The sequence below is a fragment of the Buceros rhinoceros genome, unplaced genomic scaffold, assembly GCF_000710305.1.
Source record: "Buceros rhinoceros silvestris isolate BGI_N320 unplaced genomic scaffold, ASM71030v1 scaffold36974, whole genome shotgun sequence".
Lineage (NCBI taxonomy): Eukaryota > Metazoa > Chordata > Aves > Bucerotiformes > Bucerotidae > Buceros > Buceros rhinoceros.
Window position 1 is genome coordinate 11,945 of NW_010408546.1, and position 11,834 is coordinate 23,778.

Consider the following 11,834-nt stretch of genomic DNA (forward strand, 5'->3'; position numbering starts at 1 on the left):
CAAACTTTTCATCAAATATGGAACAGAAGTTATTACTCCTGTTTTCCAAAAGGTACAGCTAACTTACTGGAGCCTATTAGTTACAAGTTTCATTATTTGTTCTTGAATCATGGAAGATTCATTCGGGAATTTCCTGGTTACACTGACACTCAAGTCATGTGGCTACTGACTGCCCACATTATTATTTGAGCATTACCTACAGGTCATTAGCAAAATAAAGACTAGTGTACTTAATGTCAAACACCTATGTATCAGTTCATTTCAGACAGTTTATGAAAAAACTCCACGCTTGGAAGGTTAACATGAATGATTTCTAGGAAAATCTAGGTACTTCTAGATTAAATTTTAAAAAAAATCACAAAAACAGCAAAAACAGAAACAGAAAGAAAAGTAAAATCAAAAACCCCCAGCCACATAAAACTGTTATGAAAGCAAGATCACCAGAGTCCCTGCCAGTCAAGATCTATTATTTACCTTTTGTTCACCATCAACAATTATATTCTGGATTCTAAATGTAGCTGGTAAAATGGAGTCCAGAGTATTTGCCACTGGAAGGAGTATGTTGAAACTTCCTTGCAAAAAGTTCCAGCTTTATTATCTATGACTAATGAAAGTACTCCAACCCAAGAAATTCAAAGATGCATCATAAACATGGAATAAAAAATTTCACAACTATGTCTATTGGATATTGTGAGAATTAACATGACTTTTTATTCACGTTCCATAAGTGACCTCATTTTTCCTCAGGTTATCTGTTTCTAAGTGGACTTTTGTATCTCAGTTTAGATTCACTGTGGCCTAGACAAGGAACTGAAGGTCTCATGTTGTTTATGCTTCCTCCAACTCTGGTTTTACTTATTGTCTATGATGAACAGATATGTATATACATGGGGCTTTTCCTAGGATCTCAGCAGCTCTTCCATAAAATTTTGGATGAAGTATCCAATTTGCTTTTTGAAATGGCTAGTTTCCTCATTTCACTGATGCCTATAATGTGTCTCAACTTTGTAAAAACTTTTGGGTACCTGTAATTTCCTGTTAACAACAGGAAAAAGTTCATTTCACAGACCACTAAAGTCTTCCCTTATAGCAATATCTCTGCTTGCTACATGGCTGAGGCACACATGGCACTAGAAATAAATCTTACACATGCTTCATCTTCTCAAATCCTACCTTTGACAATGGCACTATAGTTGTCTTAGAATCAAAGTTCAAATGGTTTGCTCCTGATTTAAAGCACAATAAAATTACATTTGTTTCCTAATTCCGAAGGCAAACTAAGATAAAGGATTTAAAATTATGTACACCATGCCCAAGACATCAGTCCCAGCTGAAGCAGAGATCTACCAGCTGTGCCCTTCAAACAGAATAAAAAAAAATTATCTAGACAAATTGCAATGAGAAAAGAAAGTGCTGTACAAAAGAAAGCGATCTTCTCATCAATTTGAGCAATGACGGTACTTTAACTAATTAGCAGGGAATATAGAAAAAGATTAAAAGATTTTATTTTTAGCCATAAGATGCATCATGTATTAGATCATAATGTCAAGTGTGCACTACCCAAGAAAACACAATATTCCCACAGTCCTAAAATTTATTGCACCTTTACAAGTGACATCTTAACTTCAATGACTGCTCCTTTCACAAACAACAAAAACTATTAACCTTATCAATAGATACTTTCTCAAATTAAGAGAATTAGTTTGATTTTAATAAATTATTCTAAATTAATTAGAATTAATCTGTGTATTTTAGCATAATTTCTGTAAGATATTGCCTATTATTAAAAAAAAACCAACAAGGACTAAGAAATAAAGAAAAATCCTTTTTGTTAGGCAATAGCCTGTGCTTCCACTGTCAAAATGGTTTTGGAAACAGAATTCATACTCATATATTAAGGTGGTAACAGGGTAGCTCATCAAAGGACTTTAGTATAAATTATAATCACTTCCATTTTTTAACACGTGCAAAATAAATCAGTTGCTTCACTTCTCATGAATTCCGGACTGATACAGCGGAATAAGTATCTTTCCAAAAGGTGAGGAATGCTTGTATTTCATTGATATATATACAAGTATTTAAAAATTGTACTTTTTTGAGACCTGGGAATATTTTTTTAAAAAAAACTAATTTAGTAAACAATATGCCTCAAATTCATAAATTCATTATTTACAAGAACTCCACAGTAAACTGTTTTGAAAATTGGGAAGTTTTTACCTCAAAACTATTTCTGAACAGATATTGTATACATTTCTGTATTACACAGCTCCTAGCACAACAGGTCCTTGATGCAGCCATTTGAGGTCTCTAGCAATGTTAGACACACAGTTAAGTACAGATAACTAGAGACAAGATTCTCTTCCATTTCTACATGCACCTGGATACAATTGGACCATCTCTCTCACAGAAGGACATGGAGGCCCTGTACAATACCAAGACCAACATTCAGTGTCTTCTGGTGAAGAAAATTCTTCGACTCAGATGATTAAGCTTTAGGTTGGTTTTGCTGTAAAAAGGGCAGATATTTTGTAATCCCTGGTTTTCTCTGCAATTCTCTGACACATAGTTTTCAGAGTAGTGTATAGTATTCCTACAGGATCCCAAGTTACAGCATAGGATGGTTTAACCACAGTAAAACTGCCCTCTGACTAAACCCCTTGAGTAGTAGTATTCAAATCTCTAGGCTAACAAGCAGCAGAGCACTACAAGACTTCCATCCTACTCTCCTGTAAATTGAGTTGGAATATTTCTTAGATCATTAGTTAATTAGTACAGTAAATTTCAACAGGTTTTGACATCACACTTTTTAGTAAAGGAAACTTGAAAGACAAGGTCTTTTTAAAGATTAATACCTTAGCTTGCTCACTATCACTGCAAACTTGGGAAAACGGAGAAAGGGATAAAACTTTTTGAGTGACTTCATAAGAAGGGAAGAAAGTATATTTTCTGTCCAATGTTTTATTTTTCTGACCCAGTTTTATTTTGATTAAACTAACAAGTAAAAGTCTTCCAGCTTTCTGTCACTGTTTAGAACTTTGATCAGTGATTTTTGCAATGTAAAACCATCTGTTTCCTATATCCCGGATGCGTTTTCTCAAAAGCGCAGAAGCTGACACGTAAGTTCTATCACTGACCCAGCCAAGGCAAATTTCATATATTGATCTTCAAGTGGATGATCCTTGTATTTTTGCAACAGGAATAACTGGTTTTGTTAAAATATCCCTATTCGTGACTTCTCTATGTAGTGGAAATAAGACACAAAGGATGTTTTGAAAGTTCTTTTAAAAAAAATGAACAAAAACAGTCTCTTGATTTCTTAAAAATAAATAACTTAACCTTTTTTAATCCTAAAAATACACCTTTAGAGATATACATCTTTACTATGTCTAGAATGAGTGAGTTATAGTGAGGCAACCTTTGCCTGACCTAGCACTCCAGTAAGGCACTGGTCATGTGCAAGACCCAGATACCCGTACACATGTTGTTTAACTGAATCAGCACATTCACGTTCATTAAATTCCTTTTTCAAACGGCAAAACCAAAAACAGTCTTTAACGAAGTTAGCAAACGTTAAATATTTCCCAGAGACTGATTGAAATGCAATGAAATAGCACCTAAGTAACACATTACATATTTTTATATTAGAGCACACTTTCACAGCCAGAGCACCAAAAGAACTCTTCCAAGTTCAAACTCAAGAAAGTTGATGAAGAATACCAAGTTCTTCAAATTATTAAGACTAAAAAAAATCATATGACTAATTGTGACAGAGGCAGAAAAAGTACCAACTGCTGCAATTAAAAGGAACAGAAAGATTGCAGAACAAGAATAATTTCTTTTTGTATTGATGTTACTCGAAAAGTGAATTAATATATATATATGAACAAGATGCATATACTTCATATATTTATGGGACGTTTTAAAAAAGAAAAAATGAAACTAGCAGTAATAGTATTTCACATCAATTTTTCAGAAATAAAAATGAGAACTCAAAGCATGTAATGCTGAATTGTAATACAGATTACTAAGATTTGTAATCATGTTTAACGCTAGAATTCCATATAATATGAGACGGAACTTCGTATTGAACTCAGTAGCAAAATTCCTATTGACTTTAATAGAGTCGAGATTTTACTCTTGGTCATAGCACAATTACTTTATGGTTTATATTAAGAACAGTTACTTTCCACAGAGCAGAAAAAGGAAATACTACCAGCATAATCACAATTCCTGAAAACCTACCAAAAAAAAAAAATGTATCTCGGGATATTCCTGAATGAGATCAGAATCTGGAGTATGTAGCTTGAACAATTTCTTTCTCCAAATCTGCACAGGGTCCAGGGTCACAAATTTGTCCTGGGAAATGTCAAATATAATAACAAAATTCCCACAAGCAAATGTTCAAAGAGAAAGCAATAATAATATGGAATACTCCTTTCCTACTCACACATGAGTGGAAAAATATTTACTTGTCAATAATGTTATCCATTTGCTTTGTTTTATTCTCATTTCAGCAAGAGAGGTCCACAACTAGAAGCTGTTTCAAATGCCTCACTTCTTGAAACATTAGTGGAGTGTTTATTGGGACTTTGGAGAAGCTATTCATGATGCCGTCCGTATGTGGAAGCTGGCCCATATCTGTGTTCACAGCTTTGATACAAGAATACAGAACCTGGGGGTGAGGGTGGGAGGGGGAAGAAAGCATTGCCAGGAATTATAACTCTCAAAGGTATGAGATTTAATACTGAGTTCTTCTTTGGGCAGCCTTCTTTTAGGATTGGATTTGTTATAACTGCTGTTTATCTGGATATTGAGGATAAAGCATGCCACTATATATATAAAAAAAACCCCAACCTATATAAAAGCTATGAGCTTTTTGTTTATAGGACGAATATTCCCTTGTACCATAAAGAGGGATCTCTTCCTTCCATAGAGATCAGTGCCTCAGAGGAGGCTAGAATTAAGGCAAAGACAGGACTGTATACACAGAGAGCAGTTCCATGTTTCCCCACTTCTAAATGATAACGAATCATTTTAAATGAACTGAATTTCTTGTCAGAATGGAGGCTTCCACTCAAGTTAGCAAGATCCTTCAGTAATAAAATGTGATTTTTAGGAATAGGGCCCAATAAATTTTTATATATTCTACACAGGTCTATATATATTTACACATACACGAACACACATATACGTATACACACTCAAACATGCACACACATGAATTTATAACTATATGCGTATATATGTACATATGCAAAGAGACAAGATTGAAAACCATGTCAAACTTGGCGCGTTATCCGCTTGTCAGAACCATTTAAACTACTATCTACACAGTACATATTGAAACTCAACTTTAAGGGGTTTTTTATTTTTATGTACAGTTCATTTTTTTCTCTGTAAATAAAATATCTAAATACAGACGGACTGTAATGTTGTACATGTATAGCTTTCAACAATACTTCAGCTGAATAAATGCTTTGTACATAGTTCTGTCTTTTAATGGAGTTTACAGCTACATTGATAAAACGGATTCCTCATTTCCTTGGTATTTTTAACCAATAACAAGCAGAGAGACAATTACAAGTTAATATTAATAAGCAGGTCAAATAACACCGGTTAAATTATGTACAATACAAACCATTCATACAAATGAAGACTAGGATATTGAATTTGTTACAATATTTTGTAATAAAGATAAGACAGCCACTTATAACTTACATGTTCTCTGCCAGGCGTTTTCCTTCTTAGAGATCAGTTGGAGAGTTTTTTAGTAGTTTAGGTGGCCTAAACTCAACCAGATTTAAAGAATCAGAGCTTAAAGAGTCAGAGAAACATGAAACCAGAATGTATGCCCACATGTAAATTCCAAATGTTTGCCCATCTTTACCAGTAACAGGCTCGCTCCATGGAAAAAGAGCCACCTAACACCACCTCGAATGTGCCTATTGGATGCTGGAAAAAAGTCACGATGCTTTGCTGTGTTCATATAATAAGGAATACTGAACTCTAGACACACTTTTTTTCCCATTTTAGCAAGTATTTACTCCTACAGTATTATTTACCAGTACAGCTATTCCAAGCAGTAGAATGCATGAATGGGGATTATTGATCGGCACGTACTCAAAGGACTTTCAAAGAGATTTCAGCAACAGTCTGCATTACAAACCATTCTCCGTCTAGTTAATCCATTTTCCTTGATGATAGGTTACCCTGAAACCTAACATATCAGACAATGAAAGCTCTCTTAACAGGAATCTCAATAGATGTGAGCTGAAAAGAGTGTGTGTCTCTGTGTACGTGTACAGTTTTATTCCAAAACAATAGTGATTTACAACTAGATTGATACATGGAGCTGACTGGGCAAAAATTACATTAGATTGTTTTCCACTAACGTATTTGCAGCCATTTGACATCAGCAGCAGGTAGACACATTCCAGGCAATAGATGTGGCCTTCCTCCTTGAGGTTACAGCCCTGTCATATGACCTCTTTTATTCCCCAGGCTTCAGTCTCAGACATGTTAGTCCTCACCCTGATGGGAAGTAGGGTGTGTCACTGTGGTAGTTGTAATCAGGACACACCTTCTGTACTAATTTATAATCTGTACTATAAAAGGAAATGTAAATACAGATTACTTTAAAGGGCTTGGAGCAGAGCCATGACACATGGCTCTGGGTCTGCTCCTGATAACAGGTTTTTGAAGGGTCATAGTTGCAGAGTGTGTTCTTGGTAGCCTTGTCAACCTTTTCGTACTCGATTCGACAGTTAAACGACTTGGAATCTTTGGCGTCAATCACCGTCTGTTGTGCCAAGTCAAATTCCACTATTTTTGTAGGGGGCACTAGGCTCACAGATACATTCCCTTGACCAGTGGAGTTATGCCTGAAGTAAACACTAAACGTCCCATTGCCATGGTCAACGATTTTCCCTGTTATTAACAGATTTAGCTTCACAGTCTTGATGTTGGAATGAAAATCACCCCAGCCAAACATTTTCTTAAATTTCCCAGTCTTGACGATGGGCCTTCTCTTTGCCCGGGGCCGAGGCTCTTGCAGGTCCGTGGAGTTCCTCAGCCAGTCCCAGAGATCTTGCTCAGAGTAAGTTTCTGGGGCATCGTATCGCAGGTCCAAATCTGTATCATTTTCCTTTCCATGAAAAGTCTGTGACAGCAGTCGGCTGATGGATAAATCTTTGCTACTTTCTGTCCATATATGCTTTAGTGTGGATTTGGAGCTTCCTGATTTTAGAAGTTCTGTTTTTCCTCCATTTGTTAAATTTGCACAGGTAACCTGAATAAGAAAGAAGGGAAGAAGAAAGAAAGGATATGTTGAGATATGTAATACAAAACCCATCGTTCCCACCTAAGACCAAACAGACCAGATTTCAAAATCATAGGGATTTTTTTCTTGAGGAATTAAATAATATCTACGTACCCAGTAAAACAAACCAGAAACATCTATTTTCCTTTTCTTTCCAAATAGTTATTACTTAAATCTCCTTTGCCAGTCTTTTACACCGGCCTTCAGATTTAATTCCAGTCATTCACATCATTCTTCAGTGAAATCTATTTCTGTTACGATGCCTGTAAATGATGAGTATGTAATGAAGTACTGCAAAATCTAAGGTACACAGCCGTGTCATCTTCCAGTCTGTATGTGGCTTTCACTGGCCATTTCTCATGCCAGTACTCTTGCTTGAAAGTTCTCTCTGCAAAGAGGCTGTGTCTTCCACCATCAGAGGCACAGTCATCTATTTTTTCTGCCCTGGAGCCCACTGTCAGGGTGCTGTCTTGGTGGTGCCAGCCTGACCATGCTCAGAATCCACGTCGTTATAAATCTAATAGTAGTAATCCTATTTCCCTATTACTTTTATGAGTACGCATTGGTCTGTGTTTTTGACTGGGACCTTCAGTCGCAACTATAAATACTAGAATAATGAAAATTTTAATGAGTCTTGCATCAACAGTTGTATAGACTGTCAACTGTACCTCAGTTAATGCAAGAGGAGTCACAGCATTTTCTTACAGTCTCTTACAGTTTAGCTACTGATTTGCCTTGTCTGTACCTAGTTTGACATGGGTGTCTTCTTCCTCATTTCACTTCTTTTTTCACACCTTCCTCCCTAAACCAAAAAGTAATCTGTGCAAGACAGAAAGTCCTTTTTATGTCTTTATAAGAAAAATAGGGCCACAAATTCAAAAGAAGTAATAAAAAAATCCTGCAAAATGACATTTTAAGAAATGACAAAATCTTTCACCAGGTTCCTACAAAATCATCAACTTCAGATATAGTTATTCACAGAATTTAGTGTCAGAGCAATTGTCTGATCCATATTTTTTCTCTTTGCTATAACTGTGTGGAAAACAGAACAGATGCCGCCTTGCAGCTGTCTAACATGCAGCGCTTGTGGAGAGCTCTGACAGAGCATAGCAGGAAGGGCTGGAATTGGCAGGGGACAGCAGGTAGATGGAAAGGGATCGACAACACCCTTAGTCCCATTTCCCCTTAAAAATTTGCACGAGACACACTGCCAATTTTTTAACATTTGAACAGCTCTGAAGAGGTCATCAGGTTCCTTATGTCCCTTTTCGTGGCTACATAGGAGATTCTGAATATGCCTGTTTTATTCCTGGCACTCATTTACGTGCTTCTATCATACTTGCATTTATACCTTTCTCTTAAAAATGAACTGAGTGTATACCCCACCCAGGAAACCCATTGGAAACCAGCTAGTATTTAAATTATGTCCCCTCCCTGCTAGTACAACTGGAGATATATGTCACAGAGGATATCCATCATAGCATGGCCTTTTCATTTCCTAACAACCATGGAACTGAAGCATGCTTTCATTAACTTCAGTACTTTTTCCAAGGTCAGTTGAAGGCACATGAATAAAATCAGTCTAAATTGTCTTAATAGACTGATGAGATAGGAGGTATGTCCCCAGCATTTTACAGTAAACAAATAGGTAAATAGATCTGTCACATCCCACACTATACCTCCTCAGTGCATTTCAGGTTGGTGGGCCAGCAAGGTTAGTATATAAAATATGTGTTTTATTGGGGATTTTGCCAAAGAAGGCTTCCTCCTCTTTTGAATGGAAGGAAGGATTAAAACACAGACTAGCATTTTGACAACCAGTTTGTAGCTGCATCTTATTATCAACATAGTGAGCCGGGAGAGAAGCTGTAATGAAATGCATTGATGATGCACTGGTTAATGAAGCAGCAATGAAGATGTCATAGGGAGAAAGAGACTCAGAATATAATTTTGCTGTAGCGTATGTGGAAGAAGTGAAAAATAAGAAAAGAAATGTAGTTAAAAATAAAAATGTTCCTGTCTAACATGAATCCATCAACCTGCTATGAATCTAAGCAGTTAGATAGCAGATGTGGTATACCTGCAATCTGTAGGTAAGGTACAGATTGCTTACCACTGTATTTTTCTTTGCTCACAGCTTGCTTCTTCTTTGTTTTCCTTTCTGCATCCAGTGATTCACATTTCATAGAATTACACTACAAGTTCCATGTAACAAGATATAGTAACCTTTTAAAGAGGTCTCTTTTTTTCAGATGTATAAAACCGAACACTCAGGAAAGGAAGGAGGTATTATTTTCTGAAATGGTTGCTGACTGATCCAATACATGTGGGGTTTTTGAAAGCAAATAGATTTCATAGAAATGGATGATTCAGATTCCATGCATGCTATACTGCTTCATACCTGACCTAACAAATATGACTGATTGTTACTGTCATTGATTTTGTAATATCTGAAAGACTTCTGGTCATGCAGTTAACCCTGACACCTCTGTCTGTGATTTTCAATGTGGGTAACTGGCTGCATTCATGACCAAAGGCCTGAACCTGCTCTCCCTAGTCAAGTGTCTATGTAAGCACTATAAAAAAACAGTTCATGAGGGTTAATAAAAAAGCTCTTGAATTCATTGTTCTTCACTAACATTTTCATGCCAACTGCTTTTTCATATACTGTTAGTATACTATGTGCTATAGAAAATAGTTGTATGTATCCTCAGAGAGTCGGACACACAATAATACAGAGCATTGCTGTGTAATAGAATTTCTGCAAATTCCAGGAGTTCTTTTCACATGAACTAATATTCTTCCATCTCTGTTCTTTCTAACCACAAGACTGCAAATCCATGAGATTTTGCACTTAGTGTAAAAGTTAGCATTCTGAAACATAGACCTACTTTAGCTGTGCATGAAAAAAGCGCCAGTTTAAAATGGCTGATGAAAAACTAAAATACTGAGCAGCCCAAATGCCACGGTGGCTTTTTTGTCCTCTTTCCTCTTCCTTGAGTATATTTGCATATAATTCAGAAATTTGTGTACGCTGCCTTATCGACTGGTTCACTATAACCAGCATTGCTGTCTTTTCCACAGCCAAATGCCTCTCTTAGACGAAACATTCAAAAGTTTGGCTCGCTTGTCCTGGGCCTGGCTAGGATAATTTTCTTCTTATCTTCTCATATGGTCCTGTGGTTTAGGTTTTTGATCCAAACACTAATGTTCTAGGTCTTGCTGAACAGTGTTTACATAGCACCAAGGCCTTCTCTGTTTCTCTCTCGATCCCTCAAGTGAATAGACTGGTAGGGTGTGCAATAGGTTGGGAGGGGACACAACTGAGTGGAATGATCTGAACTAACCAAAGAGATATTCCGTACCATATAACATCATGCTTAGCAATTTAAAGGAAAAGAAGGAGCTTTAGGGGGAGTAGCCATCTTTTGCTCAGGAATTAGTTGAGCATCACTCTGCCCATGGGATGTAGTGAGTGTTGCCTTTACATCTCTCCTCTCCTCTCCTCTCCTCTCCTCTCCTCTCCTCTCCTCTCCTCTCCTCCTTATCCTTCACTTACGTAACTTATTTTATCTTGAACAACAAGATTTCTTGCTTTTATTCTTCCTTTCCTCTTCCCCTGTCCCACTGGGGATGCAGGGGAAGTGAGTGAGCAGCTATCTGGTGCTTAGTTGTCCACCTGGGTTAACCCACAACATGATCATAGTGCAATATTCCAATGTTGCAAAAGTACTGAGGAGAGGCATTTGCTCTGTGACTGTGAGGGTAGAAGGGGGCTTGAATTATTATGATGTCAGAATTGTCTGTATTGAACAATAGTAAAGAGCAAAAAGATTGATAAACGCTTATCCAATACTACAAATGTCAGTGGAAAAGCACTCAGTAAACACAGCAGACTGATCTTTGGTTCCAGATTTGTACTTTTAATGGAAAGTACAAATTTACACTACCTAGTACAGTTTCATGATATTAAAAAGGTAAAAGCTGTTGACTGTCTGGTAACTCTTTTCCTATGAATAATGACAAATTGCTATTCTGTTTCTTCCATTGCTTGAAGGAAGGAGCAAAGACAGTGGTTTCACTGGGCACAATATCCCAAAGTGTCATTTAAAAAGACACAGGAATTGATCTGTAATTCAGTTTTTATCCCATTAAAATAGAATACTCTGTTCATTCTGTATCCTCGTTCTTGAGGGTGAAGAATTTTTTTATGATGATGTTTAACATCATTAAATGTGTTTTAATGAATAACTCTAGTTCGTTTAGGACTTCATAGAGGATAGGCAGTTAATTTGTCTCAGAAATTTTGAAGATTTCTTTCAAGACTCTGAGCCCTGAATGCTTTGTCAGGTCAAACCTGAACATTTGGAGCAGAGAAAACAAAGCTGAAAAGGAATCTTGGGAAGCCCTGAAGGCCTATTCTCAGAGTAAAATCAACTGTAGGTATATTAACATTAATTTAAGTCTGATCAATTCAAAGTACAGAATGCCTCTTGATTTCTCACCCTTCTCCTTT

At 36.6% G+C, this 11,834-nt stretch overlaps 1 protein-coding gene across 1 annotated transcript; it reads right to left on the reverse strand.

Annotated features, from left to right (window-relative positions):
- Window positions 1–5,338: 5,338 nt before the first annotated feature.
- NXPH1 (neurexophilin 1) lies at window positions 5,339–7,351 on the reverse strand. Its single transcript, XM_010134881.1, has one exon. It carries the CDS (start codon window positions 7,349–7,351, stop codon window positions 6,527–6,529), a length of 825 nt encoding a protein of 274 aa, XP_010133183.1. The 3' UTR covers window positions 5,339–6,526.
- Between the last annotated feature and the right edge of the window lie 4,483 nt (window positions 7,352–11,834).

Excerpts from the sequence above, each read along its gene's own strand:
- NXPH1 (XM_010134881.1), bottom strand. The coding sequence starts at position 7,351 with ATGGGTTTTGTATTACATATCTCAACATATCCTTTCTTTCTTCTTCCC.